The sequence below is a fragment of the Lycorma delicatula genome, chromosome 5 (assembly GCF_047948215.1).
Source record: "Lycorma delicatula isolate Av1 chromosome 5, ASM4794821v1, whole genome shotgun sequence".
Taxonomy (NCBI): Eukaryota; Metazoa; Arthropoda; class Insecta; order Hemiptera; family Fulgoridae; genus Lycorma; species Lycorma delicatula.
Window position 1 is genome coordinate 59861744 of NC_134459.1, and position 15805 is coordinate 59877548.

Sequence of the window (15805 nt, forward strand, 5' to 3'; positions counted from 1 at the left end):
GCTCATTTTCAAACACTACGAATCTATTGAATTCATCATTCTGAGTAGCATCAAGCAATTAAAATGGATCCAGTCACGTTCAGATTAGAAGAATTACAATTTTCCCATAAGTACGCTATATGGAATATGAAAGGTTGTTTACCAAATGTGGAGCTTTGTTAGTATTCTTTTTAAACAATGTCATAAAGAACAAGCTGTTTCAAGTTTATTTACGTTATAATTTTTTAAGTCGGTTTAGTGGTGAAGATTTAAGGCACGCAAAATTTTATTTGATGAAACTAGTTTATTTCGGATTGAAAGATGACGGAAACAGACTGCTATATTTTAGTGCGGAAACACACAATTACAGCTGAGGCTGTAATTGTTTGTAAAGTGATAAAAAATAATAAACAGAATAAAAAGTAAAAAAGATTGGGTGTTTTGTAGTAGGCCTCCTAGTGAAATTTCACTCTAATAAAACATACCTCATGGGTAGTGTAAAAAATTAACAATTTTTTTTATAATGTAATATTTTTTTAACAATGTTTGTTTAACGAAATTTAAAAACATATATTTCTTGATCATGAGCTAACGGATGTGATTTCTGGTGGTAAGAGAATCTATATGCGCTAATTTGATCAAGGTAATTAAGTTTGCATACTATGACTGACAAAGTAATCATTCAAATTTTAGAAACTGAGTCGATCTGTTATATTACATTAAAAGTATGTCCGATTCGCTGCACGCGTTATCATTTAAAAAATGCCTCGATTATGGTATATCTTTTCCTAATCATATCGACTCCTTGCTATTGGTTCCGTTTCATTTTGTAATTGAGCGATTACATAGAAAGTTATCAAAACGAAATCGTTTTATAAGAACGTGGAATGTTTTGTTCGATCTATAAAGTTAGCGATAGCTTTGTTGCGTACTAAGACTACGGCAAATATAGTTTTAAATCGCTGTCAGTTATTACCTTATTCGACGATACCATATTATTTCGTCTTTAACAATGATTCCATATAAAGATATCTTTTGATTTGGAAAACTGGTTTGTATTGTAATCATTACAATATTTACACTGTCAAAATATTTGCTACCAATTGCTAATGAAAGATACGATTGACGGAGAAAGTGGTGATTTTTTAAAACTATTGCCTTGATCATGTGGATAAGTTAAAGTATAAGAAAATAATACTAACAAAATAAAGATAAAAAATAAATAAAAAAAAGGTTGAGTGTTTCACAGTAAGCCTTTTGGAAAGAAATTTCACTCGTTAGTAGAAAAACAATCTCAACACGCCATGGTTGCTACATGAAATTTTATTTTTGTTGCGGTAGTGAATCTGAATAAAAATAGTGTAGAAAATAAATGAATAATAGTGGGGGACAAGTAAAACGAGATTTTCTGAATTCTTTTATCGAGTGTAGATATTTAAAAAAAGTTCTTTTTAGAACTACCACACAGCGCACAAACACACACACACACACATCTCTCTCTATTTAAAACCCCATGCAGTAACGCTTGGCAAATGGCCTACATTAGTCAATGCTTAATCGACTGAAAGAACCTGTGCTACATTTTGGTAGAAGATACGTCGCACGACAAAGTGTAACGCAAATTGATAAAGGGAGTTTTTAAACGCACGCACGCACGCACACACACACAGCAGCAGCACTGGTACGAGAACAAATGTTCTTGGAAACCTAGTTTGCGAGCCCAACGAGGTTTTCGGGATTACTCGAAAACCTCCTACCTTTCTTCCTAAAAAGATATATTACACCTTCGTGATAGAAGAAACTTTGCTCCATCGCGCCACGCCCAAACAAACATCACCTAGAATACATACCTCACGCCGCACACTCCACACATCACATCAAAGTCAGTCACATCCAGTCACATAAAACAAACACCTCACAGAAAATCGAACACTATAAATAAAACTATGAATAATAAATTTAGTTAATAATCTTACAACCAGATGGTTCCACTGCGCTTGGAATATACCAGGAAGTAGTATTCTATAAATTTAAGAATGTGAAATGAGGTAAATTGCTAATGGCTTAAACAAAGTTTAATAAATCAATTCTTCCTGTTGATCACTGAGGTTAAAAAATGTTGGGAATAATTTTTTGTATGCAGTTGGACCAAGTTAATGTCTAATGATCAAAGGAATTAATACCACTTAATGAACAGTAGATAACATTATAATATTAACAATAATTAGATTACACAATCAATTTCAGTAAAACATAATTGAGAGGAGATTTATTTATATTAAATACCTCCACACATATGTTTGTCAAGTGCTATAAATGTAATTGTTAAATAAAAGCAACCTGAAATTGAATGAAGTCACTCCCAAAAATAAGATACCATTCTCAGGAATATCAAATATGTATGTTAGGATTATTAAGGAAAGTGAGGAATAGTCATTTCCTGTAGTCTTATTCACTTATTAGATACACTGCTGCATATCAGAATGTCAAGCTCACAGAAATGCAGGTGATGTTTACTGCTGTTCACTCTCTAATCACAGATACAGGCCGTATTTAAAATGGATTTTGTTGAGGAGATAATATTAGCAAAATTCGGCATGCTCTCCACAAGTAACAGTTAGAAATAATAATGTTCAAATAAATGTCAAATTTGAAAGTTTTAATTTGGCATTGAAATCAATCGCTTGTTAAAAAATCACTTTCACAGATCTGAAAAATAAGGAACTCACAATAAATTTCTAAGATCAAAGTGAAGTTTAGAATACTCCCAGTTTTTTTTTTATATTTAGAGTGATATACAAACTATATTCATATATACTATCCAATTTACATTTTAATCGGATTCAAAAAAGTGCTACTGCTTCCTAATAGTTACCTTAAGTACTAACTGCTGCCGGCCTCCGTGGTGCAAGTGGTAGCGTCTCGGCCTTTCATTCGGAGTTCCCGGGTTGGTATCCCGGTCAGACACGGTATTTTCACACACGCTACGAATCAATCATCTCATCTCATCCTCTGAAGCAATACCTAACGGTGGTTCCGGAGATTAAACAACAGAAAAAAGTACTAACTGCTGAAATAATAATAATTTATTGTGTTTTGAAGAATTTAAATTATTGTGTGAAAAGTACAATAATTTATAATTGGAAATTTTGTAGTTATTTTAATTACAGTAAAAGAGTATAGATAACAGGGTTAAAAAAATAAATAAGATTTTAAATATAATTTCTTTTTTAAAAAATAAATAGCTAATGTGGACCACATGACTTCCTTGTACGCCTGTTAAATTACATATCACATTTTTTTTAAATGAAAAGAACATAAAATTTTATTTCATTAATAAGATATTTTTTCATTTGTTTTTTTATTGTCATTATTGAGTTATTATGTATCGTAAATTTTTTTTACAATCAGAGGTTTATAACTATTAATAAATCAATATATATAAATTAAAAAGTCTGATTCGGACCGCTATGCCTTCCCCTTATTTCATTAATTAAAATTTAATTTGGCTGTAACTCTGGAACCAATAAAAATAATTACCACTTATGATATATCGTTGAAAAGCTCTGAATGAGGGCTTATTACTGCAGTTAAGAAAAAGTCCAAAATCCAATTTTTATTTTATTTTTGGCTTTTTTTGGACACTTTGGTTCAGTCGATTGCAATAAAAAGGGGAGGTGCACAACTAGATGTTACAGCAGCTCTAAATCCAAAATTTTAACATTCTACAGCTAGTTGTTTTTGGGTTATGCAAGATACGTACAGACGTCACGCGGAAACTAAACAAAAAGGATTCAGGGATGATCAAAATGGATATTTCTGTGGAAATCTGAAAACTGTAATTTTTCACGATCACAATATTTCCTTTACTTCGTACAAGGAAGTAAAAAAATAACGTTTCACAGTTTATACAAATAGTTGAAAATAAATTTTGTAGATAGTCATGTTTCAGATGAAATAATTTTATGTTTACGAAAGTTATAATGAAGTTAAAGGGAACGTTGTAATATATGAATTATAATGTTAAACATTCAAACATACAATGTGAAAGCATCGTTATACTATACGTAACAATTCAGAAATAGAAGATACGTTTCATTACTCATCATACGTTCAATTTTTGAGGGGTTAAAGTTAGATTGTTTGGCAAATAAATATTTAACAGGCCGAAGTTAATATATTACCTGAACCCTGAATTACCCTGGGGGGCAGAACTTAGAAACTATAAATACTTGTGTGTACTATAAAATACAGGAATTTTTAAATTACACGAATTACATTTTTTTAAATTACAGGAATTTTTTTTTAAAATACAGGTTGTGAAAAAGGTTTCACGTGTTTAGCATATGACAAGCCCCATATTCTTACAATTCCAGCAGCATTTTGGTCCCTTGCCATGAGGGTTGGTCGTATCAAAAATTGTTTCAGACAAAAGTTTTAGGTAATGTTTAGAGAACTAACAACCACTTTAAACCGATTCGATACTGTGCCTATTAAGGGAGGTATGATTTTTTTTTGTCTTCAGAATCCTATTTTTTCCACCCCCTGGGCCAATGGTTGGTGATATCAAAAAATTTTATTTAGATAAGTCTTAGGCTTATCCAATGAATAGTAGAAACTAAACGAATTCGATGTTTTACTTAATAAGAAAGTTATAGCGACATTTCCACCCCGTGGTCCGATTTTGCTCATTAACGACTCGACCGAGATTTTGTGTCGTTATATTTTATGCATCAATTTGAAAGTGATTGCGCAAAATTACGGCAGTTATCGTGTCCACAAGAAAGTGAAATATATATAAATGTATATATAAGATTTTGAGCTGTCAGTGGTTTTGGGGTCCGGGATGTGAAACTCGAAGTTTTCCGGAAGTGGAATCATGGTACCCATTACAATAGGTAGCTTTCGTATGAAATCTACTTAAAACTCATTACTTTTAGTACATTATTATTTATTCTGAAGAATCATAACTTATTTGATATCAAGATTATTCCAAGGTGCAAATTTTTGCTTTTTTACATTTTTTTATAACGAGCATACTTATTGAATAAAACTAGCATCTTTTAAAATTTAAATCCTGTTGTTTTATAAAGACACCTCTAAGGTACTTTATTGAAACTCTCTGTTAACTCAATAGGGATAATTCATTTAAATCACAATAACACAAATCTATTTTTTAAAGAAGAATTTTTAACTTGAATGTGCAGCATATGTGAACATACTTTGATATTCCTGATACATCCAAGTGTCCATATTTATTAATATCTGGACAGTTTGCGAAAAATTACTCAATTTTACGAGTATGTAGTAGGGGAATGTATAGCTCCGAAGGCAGAATGAAAACTAGGCTTCAGCCAATATAGAGAACTCAATCTTAAATACATTCCAAAACACATTCGAGTACATATTCATATTAAAATCACTATCAACTTCAGTACATTTGCAAGCTAATATTATTGAATAAACTACTGACATAATTGATATTATGAGACCTGAAAACAACAGTAAAATGTAACTGATTACTTTTTAATTGTATTTGTTAGGTTGAAAACTTAGATTTTTATATATATATTATAGTTTTGTAGATCATTGTTCTGCATTTTTGTATTTTTTATATGTTTCATAATGTTCAAACTTGTTAAGATGTGGGTTATTTTGTATGAATAAATGTACAAACATTGTTATCAATGTTCATTTTACATATTTCAGAGCCATTGTGTTTATTTGTTGTTCATGTTCTACTAGTGTGATGTACTTTCTGTTTTGTTTATTTTTATTTTCTTTGAATAATAGTATTTCAATGAGTAGCTGTTATATTTATTAGTGTATGCTAGATGTTTTATGAGTTTGAGTTCTTGTAAGTGGTCTTCAGGCAATATAGGTGTGTTGAGTAGTCTGTGGATTATACTTCTGAAAGCAGATGGTTCATGTGAAGTTGGATAGTTTGAAGTGGGGTGAAAATGGGAGGCTTTTTCTAAAAAAAAAAATATCTCTATAACTTTCTTATTAAGTAAAATACCGAATTCATTTAATGTTCTTACTATTCTTTGGATAAGGCCCTAAAACTTAGGTAGTAAATTTTTTTTATATCACCAACCATTGGCCCAGGAAATTGAAAAAATAGGGTTTCGAAGACAAAAAAGAATCATACCGCTCTTAATAGGCACAGTATCGAATCAGTTTAAAGTGGTCGTTAGTCCTCTAAACATTTCTTAAAACTTTTGTCTGAAACAATATTTGATATGACCAACCTTTATGGCAAGGGATGACCAAAATGTTGCTGTAATTGTAAGAAGATGGGACTTATCAAATGCTAAGTATGTAAACATTTTTTTCACCTGCAACCATTGTCATATTGAGTAAATTTGAAGTTTCTCTTAACTTTAAGGGGAAATATTTTTTATCCCCTACTTAGCATTGGTGAAATCTACCTCTGCCTTCCCGCATACCGAAAGAGATTTTTTTTTTTTATTAGGATTTGAACCTCAGAACCATCACCTGTTAAATAACTGATTTGCAATGATAAGTTAACCACTGAATCAGCTTGTTGGGACAACAACAAATTCAACAAATATTTCATTGAATTCATGAAAAAATGTGAAATAAAATGAGTTCTTCTTCCTTATCTCTGATTGATCATCTTGAAAAACAAACAAAAAATGTTTGTACAAAATGACTGTATTCAAAAATAGTAAATTTAATAAATAAATTAATAGAGCCAAGGTGTCTTAAAGCTGTCCAATTTTTCTTATAAAGATGTAATAAAACTTATCTAGAAACCCTTACTTTCAAAATTAACATTTAACTTCTGTCAATTTTATGTTCTAAGTTTAAAAATTACAATAATGTAACTGCAGTTAAATAATGTAATTCTTATATTAATAAAAATTATTTAATGCCTAGTCACTACATGAGATACATATTCATATATACGAGGTGCGGCAATAAAGTAACGAGACTGATTTTTCTTTGCAAGATGTGGCAACCCTGCAGCTTGCGTAGGCACACCATCTTTGACCTTGGTTTATAAGCTACTTCTAGTCCAAGCGGCACATTGATGCAACTGTTCAGTCGTGAGTTGTGCTGAAATAAGTGAACACGTGTTTGCGTCACAGCTTTTTGGACATCTTGTGTTGTTTGAAAATGGTGTTCCTTGACCGCCATTTTGACTCTTGGAAATAGAAAAAAGTCGCATGGAGTGATAAGTGGTGAATAAGGTGGCTGTGGTAGTACTGAAATTTGTTTTGAGGTTAAAAATTGCTGTACTGACAGAGCAGTATGGGATGGCCCATTATTGTGATGCAGAATCCAATTATCAGCAATGTTGGCACGGACACGAAGAACTCGTTTACGAAGTCTTTCTAAAATTTCTTTGTAGAAATATTGGTTAACTGTTTGTCCAGGAGGCACCTACTCTTTATGAACAATTCCCTTGTAATCGAAGAAGCACACAAGCATGCATTTCACTTTTGACTTTGACATGATCTTTTTTTGGTCTGGGTGATCCCTTTGAGCACCATTGCGAACTTTGGCGTTTTGTCTCTGGATCGTATTGAAAAAACCAACCTTCTTCACCAGCGATAACTCGGCTCAACAAATCTGGATTGATTTCCGTTTGCTCTAACAAATCGGCTGCCACATTTTTCCGTGTTTCTCGCTGTTGTTTTTATCTGGGTTATTATTGGGTTATCTTCAAGCGACCGTTCATTGCAGCATAAATTCAGATTGGACTGATCTCTGGACGGCACCATAGAAGACGGCCTTGATAATTTACCAAATGGTAATAGTCACCATGACTGTTTATTTTTTTCTGAAATGCAGTAAATTTTAAAATAAATAATACTTGTAATTACAGAGAAGTTTTAAATGTATTACTAAGGCAGGCACCATATTTAAACCAAAATTACCAAATTTCAAATAATAAAAAACATAAAGTATTTAAAATGTTAAATAGTTTCATTATATTATTCTTAAACATGTTTGTTTAGTGTTTTCATTTATTTCTTTACATATTCAATTTAGAAAGTTACATTACACAATCAGAATTTAAAAAAAAACGTTAAAGTAGTTATGGTTTATGCATATGCACAACTTGATGTAAACTAACAATATAAAAAAAAGATTGGGATGTCATGTTGATATACCATTTAAAAATGGTATATAATGGTGACTTATGGCTATAACATACTCATTACTTTCATGGTGAAGTATCTCTTTCTACATTAGTTACGAGTATTTATTTCATTATCAAATGAAATCAGTTTTCTTTCCTGTAAATATGCATGATCTCTACTTCATTTTTGTGCTACTAATTCTTTTTAAAATTAATTTCAGTAATCAAAGTTACATAACTAACATTTCTGGATTACGAAGAATATGTAATTATTTTCAGTAACAATTATTTTAAGTATATATATTTTTCTTTGTAAAAAAAAACAAATTCAAAACAACTCACTTTTTTATACATTGATGTATTTTCCAGATCTTTTCAGTTCTGTCATACAATTCCTGCATCAGTGTGATGTTTGTTAGTGGCATTCATCTAGAAATGATTCAGAAAATCATTTAATGTGTAACAAAATATTATACTTCATATATATTATGTTTATTCACAAATGATTAACTAACAAAGTTGATATTGATTAACATCAATATCAACTTTGTTAGTAAATCATAAAATAAGATGTGTACTTATTAAAAGGATGTTACTCGTCATTTAGCATAATGCAGATGTTATCATTTTCTGAAATAATATAGTAATTATTTTTTTTTTGTTTTTTTAGCTTCTGGTATTACAGAAAACGATAAAATAGAAATATTAGATTTTCATAATGCCGTTAGGGCTAAAACTGCTCTTGGAAAAAATACTGGTCAACCTGCAGCAAAAAATCTGAGAAAAATGGTAAGCACCTGGCTTCATTTACATATTTTATTAAATAGGTATTTTTTTTATTCTTTTTGATTTTTCTTTATCTAATCGTCTCTACCTGCTATAAAACACACTCATTCATAGTCATGAAATTGTAGCAAAGGAAAATCCTAATACTTTGAAGAAATGTTCATAGTGTAGTGGTGAAAACAGAAAAGGACCAAAAGCAAATACTATCAAGTGATTGATAAACACTCATAATCCTATAACAAAAGTGTATTTTGAGATTATCCTTGTGACAAAAACTAAACTTGAAGTATTTATAGGTTTTTTAAAATTAATATAAAGGGGAGGTTGTTGTTTTGATATTCGTTTAACAGAATTATTTTCTAAAGGCATCTCATAAAAGTGAAATCACTGTATGTGTCTTAATTACAGTTAAATAATTTATGTAATCTAAAAACCTTTTGAGTAATTTATTTAAAATAACAGAATTTGATATTGAAAACTTACCTAAATTATAAGTTTTTTAATAATTCTAATTATATGAGTCTGTTAAAAAATTAACCCAACTTTACAGAATTAAAACAAAAATCTCTCATATACTTGAATCCAGGTTTTATAATTTTCAAAACATGACTCTTGTAACTCAGTACCTTGGCCCATTACTTTTCCCATTTTGAAATTATTTTTTTATTTTATTTGGGAATAATATTCACCTACATCAGTTTTTTATAACAATCTTTTAACTCCCAAATTGTAACCTTATAAGCAACATTATCAAGTTGAATATTATACAGAAATAACAGAAAGAAATATCTAGAGTAAAATGCTTAAAAATACTAGAAAACTGCTTTTTTAGTTGAAAAAGTTCATGATTATATATGGCAATATATAAGGGAATAGAAAGGATGAAGATTCTAGTTGTGAAATTTTTCACAGTTCTGGTATTTTGCCATGAACAATTTTCAAATGTATTTCAACTCAGTAATTAAGGAGACTTTTTATTAATTGCTTGTTCCTGGAGCACTTTCATATTTAGAACTTCACAGTCATAAACAAGAATCACTTGAATTTTGGCAGCCTCAGAGCTTTATTTACTTTCCACTGAAGTTAAATGGTTGCATTATTCTTTTAACTACATAACCTCCCATAATGTTACTACTACATCTTTCATATAATTTCATCAGGTTAATTATCACACATATAAAAAAATTGATGGACTAGCTTTGTTCTACACATTTTGTAATCATACTTAAATGATAAAAAAGAATCATTTTTAAACACAATTAATTATTTATTTATTCATGCTGATTGCTAATTACAACTGCACTATGATGCTATCCATTTTAACTAAAAGAAGATTTTTTTTACAGTCTGTGAGAAGTGGAAATCATTCAAAATACCACTTTGTTATGTAGACAGGCAGTCGTTGAGTTTTCATACATAAAGATTGCAGAGTGAAGTTGATTTTTCCAACAGTGCTAGAAAATTTACTCAATTGCACCATGTTATAAACTGTATCTCTCAACTCTAAGAACTTACAAAAAAAAGAATATGTATATATATATATTGTCGCCTAATTGCTTTGACCGCATATGGCATCTGAAAATGGCCATTTGTATGTTTCAAGCGGTAGCCCTGAGAAGGCTGTTGAGTTCGGTCGCTGGTTTTTGGCGAATTTGTCTCAGCTCAAGGGTTATAGCCAGGTTGTTGCATGGTGTCCATTGTAATTAGACCATGCTTCCCACAAGGCAGTTGAGTCCCCACTACAGTTTCACTGTAGTGATGGCCACCACAGCCCTGCAATTGTGGATCGGCATCAGTTGTCTTCCACCAACAGGGCCAAGGTAGTTCTTCTCTGGCGCTGCTCGTCTTCATCACTATGCCTCCTGGCACTAGCGGCCATCGTGCAAGACCGGTCAGATCTGCTGCTTCGGCGGGGATGTTAGCATCAGTTGCGATATCCCACATTGGGTCACTAAAGGGTCTTCTTCCTTCTTCTTCTTCTTGGTCTTCCCTGGCGGTGTTCCGAGAGTGAATGCTCTTGCACGGAACATAACGAAAGAATATCAGGAGATACATATCCCCTATTCATCACAGAGTCAAGATATCAGTTACTTGCTGCTGCTTCTTTCCTGATATTGGGCTGGTATTTGTTTGTTTAGTGGCAGTTACATATTTCTAAGAACAATTTGAAATAACATTATTTAGTTTATCCTTGGAGACTAGCAAGGCAAATGCGCCTTTCTCCCGGTGCAATTCCCCTTCAGTCCGTCCACTGAAGGTCTTTTGATGCTAGTACCTTTCGGATGAGCAGGAAGCGCCTGAGGGACTCTAGTTGTTGAAGGGTGCATCCTCTCTCTTCACCAGAGGGCGTGTTAGCTAAAAGCCAAAATTATAATTTGAAGAAAGGAAGCATGGATGGTTGATGAATTTATGTTTGGCAGACCATTCTTCACTTTCACCAACTTCTTTGTTTTGCAACAGATGAGTCGGAGTTGGGCGAGTTCCTTGTCGTGGAATGTAATTCTTTTTCTTTTCTTTTGGGCCTGACTTTCCATATTTCAGTTGAAGAATAAATAAAATTGTAACCTTGAAACTCCTGTGAGCCCTGAATTGAGCAACACTGTGGACAGTGCAGGACTTTTCGTCTTCAGTTGAGTAACTGCAGGATTTCTTCTTCCATTATCGTCCCAAAATAGGAAAACGGATTTTGGGGTGACTTACAAATTTATATAAGTAGAAAATTCACATACACGAGGTTGCTGTGATCGCCTTGTGTGTACTGTGTAGAGCAGAAAAACAACCAACGTTTCTTCTAGGCACACACAACTAATCTAAGAAGGGTTTGGGGGGCCGCAAGACCGAAAAAGATACCCTTGCCGGTATGGTCGCTGTAGCCACTCTGTAGCACCTGTAACAGACCAGAAGCAAAAGAAAAGAAAGGGAAGATACACTATCCGGGAGTTGGCGTTTTCGATACATGTATTCTATTTCATAGCCCTAACACTTGAGGAAGATGGCTGATGACAATCCTGAGACCTTACTTTTGGGTTAATCTTACCTTCTGTGTAGAAGTCGTTCTATGTTTTCATTCTGTGGTATTCCCAGACACCTTCTTCTCTAATATAAGAGCAGAATCTTATATTCTGCTCTTACCATCTTATGAAGTCTTCTGGTGATTTCAGTGTATTTATACCCAAGCATCAAAAAAAAAAAAAATAGAGGGATGGAACACTAGAGTGCCTGGCCCCTGGCCTGGTGCGGGTTATCCGATTTCGCTTAACCGTGCCAATCATGGTGATTCATCAAGAACGGTGTGAGGTTTGTTCTTACTTCCTGTGTAGTAGGATCCTCTCGGCAGATATCTCTGAGAGGCTGATGCTTGGACATGGCAACCCTACCAAAGAGTCTCTGCACTTGTGCCATACCCACTTCTAATACGGTCTTTATATCAGCATCATACTGAAGTGTGCCGTTTCTGTTGAACCACTGTGTTCCAAATATAATCCACAACACGACATTTTGGATGACTTCCAGCATTTTCTGGAGTGTGGTACACAATATCGCCCTCCATGCAGGGTAGGCGTAGTATAGAATTGGCAGCACGTATAATCGGTAGATGAGTATTTTTGTCGCCAATGGGATGGGGTTTACGCGGTTAAGTACTGTGTGTAGGAAGGACCTGGCTGCCTTCGCCCTCTGGATCACATAATTTATATGCTCGTCTAAGGTTGGCCAGGATCACTCCCAAGTAATTAATTTTCATCCCAAAAGGAAATTTTTTCTACTGATATTGAAGTTGTGTGTTAGAGTCTGCCGTTAGAACGTTGAATACGTGTTAGAGTCTAACGTTGTTTTGGGATTAATAATAGAATGCCGTATCATTGGCGTATTGAGCTGCATTGACCCCTTCCAAACGTACCAAATTGTTTGTGTACGTCGCATAGAGAAGGGGCGAAAGCATGGCCCTGAGGGACTCAGGTGATTATCGCTCAGATGGAGAATACTGATTCCCTCATACGTACAACGAATTGCCTCCCCAGCTGACACTATTTCAGTAATCTGGCATACGCCATCATGCCAAACTTTGTTGAAGAGTTTGGCTAGATCCAGAAAAATAGTCGTGATTACCATGGTTTAGAACGTTAAAAATGCTATCTACCAGCTGTACCAGTTGGAGAGTCATCGAGTGGCCCTCTTGAAACCCAAATTGTTCAGACCGAATCTGTTTGGTCCCAGGTATTGCCGGAGTCGTTTGAAAAAATCCTCTCACACAACTTTGATAGTACCGGAAACAGCGAAATCTATTAATAGTTTCTATGGTCTATGGTTTCGGTAAGCATACGTCCTTTATCGTTTTCCAGAAAGCTGAAAAGTACCCTATGCACAGAATAGATGGAAATGGGGTGGCGATTGTTGCTATAATCGGAGGTATGTTCTGGTATGCCCGGACTTTGATCCCATCTATTCCCAGGACTTTATCAGGGTTTATGGTCTTAATAGCCGGGGTTAACTCCTCTTCAGAGACGTGGTCTGTTTCGCGGGAGGCATGCTCTATCCGATTGAAGTGATTGTTTAGGAAGCTACTACCTGGGTTGCGTGATCGACGTCAAGGTTGGGGGGATTCAGGATGTACTGCTCCTCCAGGCTATCTGCAAAAACCTCCACCAAGTTGGACTCACAGTAGACTAAAAGCCCTCTCTGACCACACACGGGTTGGCGGGGCTTCTTTCCTTTGCATACCCTTTTATTCAGCCTGAATATCAAAGAACGTCATCTAATACCGAGGTGAGGTAGTTGTGCCATGATTCCTCGTAATGGTTTGTCAATAGCAGTTTCAATCTAATCCCACTTCCTGATTATGGAAGTGGGATAGTAGGCCACATGTTCACAATCTCTTAGAACATAAAAATTTGTTTACATAAATTGGGAGCAGCATATTCCTATCAGAGGTTTTGCATTTTACATTCAAGTTAATCTGCTTTTCCTCCAGACACTACACAGCCTCCTGCAAATACCAGAGAACAGGATCAAGTTATTTTTATTATAACTTGTAGAACTCAAATATTTTTTAAATTATCACCTTCAAAATTATGATATTCCAAATTGACTATGTGATGTATTATAAACACCATTCCCTTTTATTATTATTATTATCTCATACTATTTTATGTTCTAGTATGAAACTTCATTTATTTATTAATTTTGTTTTTGATATTACTGCTTCAAACTGAAATTTTCCCAAGATAAATTTTTCCTCTTCCAGACAAATAGCATAACTTTTTTTGTTATCTCTGGAGTATCACAGAAAACAAAAAATCCACTACATGTACCCTTCTTTAAATTACGTACACTTATTTTAGTGCCTTCTTTCTTTTTCTGTTTAACCTCCAAAACCACCTTAAGGTATTACTTCAGAGGATGAATGAAAATGATGAAGTGTTGTCTTGTGCAGTCTCAAGTTGACCATTCCTGAGATGTGTGGTTAATTGAAACCCAACCACCAAAGAACATCGGTATTCATGACATAGTATTCAAATCCATGCCTTTACTAGGATTTGAACCTTAGAACTCTCTAATGCTGAAGTCGCATTATGACTCAAGCGACTCCCTGGTTCGAAATCAGCTGATTTACAATGATGAGTTCACCATTAGACCAACCCAGCTGGTTTATTTTAGCTGCTGCATGACATAAATATTACACCCGAACCAAAAATGTTGAGAAAAACAAAAGGCTTAATGAAATTAACTGTACAAATACGATAACTCTAAAACGAAGTAAAAGGTAATTAGTCAGTAAATTGATAAAAAAATAAAAAAAATATATATATATATATCAGAAAATCTAGGAAAAATAGATATAAAAGTAAAACAGGAGAGACAATCCAAGAAATTAATTCTGGATGGTGTAATTTAGAAAAATATTAAAGATTTAACAAAAAGACTCTAATAAGTATTAAAAGGAGATTCATCTGCTTAAATCTTGAGTCCATTTGGCACCGTACCAATAGAAAAACTGTGTATTATGCTTGTTGTGGGTTTTATTGATATAGTTATGGGATGAATAACAGAAGTGTAGTAGCCAGAATGAAGAAAGTTGCCAACACATTTATTAGAATAATAGTAATCCAGTAATAAACAGCCTAAGTATGTAAACAATTTAAGAGTGATTGTTAGTGGGAGAGTAATGGAGCCGCTGATAATAATTAATTTGATATGAACATATCATGTGTATTATGTATGCATATATTAATATAAATATTATATTAATTGAACACAAAAACTGAAAAGCTTAATAACATTGTACAACATGATCTTTTTATTTTAAGTTACAATTCTCCAAAAATTATAATCAAATTATAATATCAAAACTTTTATTCAACATTATTTATTTAACTTACTTATCACTTACTTATTTGTAAGTGATGATGCTATCACTTGTAAGTGATCTGTGTAATTATTTTTTAGATTTTATTTTAAAAATTCTCTACATATCCCTGTAATTTGAAAATAAAATTCTTTGTAACCATTACACACCAAAAAAGAATCTGTTACTTCACAATATCTGTCTTTATTAAGATTGCATAATTGTAAAACCTGATGTACAAGCATTAGCCTCAGTTTCTTTTTTTTAAATAAAATGTTCACTAGTAATAATGTAACTAGTCTCTGTGGTGAATAGTATGAAAGTGTTTGGCAAGCTGATTTGTTACCGTACATCTGGCTCATTGAAGAGTACAGGAAATTTATCATCCTCTCTTTCTTTTGTTAGCTTAGCATAGCAGCTTGCAATTCTTGACTTATGATTCATATCAAGTCAACTTTTATAAACCCACCGGGTTGGTCTAGTGGTAAACACATCTTCACAAATAAGGTGATTTGGAAGTCGAGAGTTCCAGCATTCAAGTCTTAGTAAAGGCAGTTACTTTTATATGGATTTCAATGCTAGAT

The 15805-nt window shown here is 33.2% G+C and overlaps 2 protein-coding genes across 3 annotated transcripts in view; one reads left to right on the forward strand and one right to left on the reverse strand.

Annotated features, from left to right (window-relative positions):
- LOC142324996 (tRNA (carboxymethyluridine(34)-5-O)-methyltransferase ALKBH8) overlaps positions 1-1883 on the reverse strand; it is a 40337-nt gene extending 38454 nt beyond the window's left edge. The window contains exon 1 of the mRNA XM_075366218.1: positions 1830-1883. The gene's annotated coding sequence lies outside the window, so the exon portion shown is untranslated. The remainder of the gene's footprint in view (positions 1-1829) is intronic.
- Positions 1884-8148: 6265 nt separating this feature from the next.
- LOC142324998 (venom allergen 5-like) overlaps positions 8149-15805 on the forward strand; it is a 28448-nt gene continuing 20791 nt past the window's right edge. The window contains exons 1-2 of one of the 2 annotated variants that reach the window (XM_075366228.1): positions 8149-8251; positions 8763-8881. In XM_075366228.1, coding sequence (XP_075222343.1) covers positions 8879-8881 — 3 coding nt within the window. In that variant the 5' untranslated portion in view covers positions 8149-8251; positions 8763-8878. Of the gene's footprint in view, positions 8358-8762; positions 8882-15805 lie in introns of both variants that reach the window. The other variant, XM_075366227.1, reaches the window with a different exon arrangement.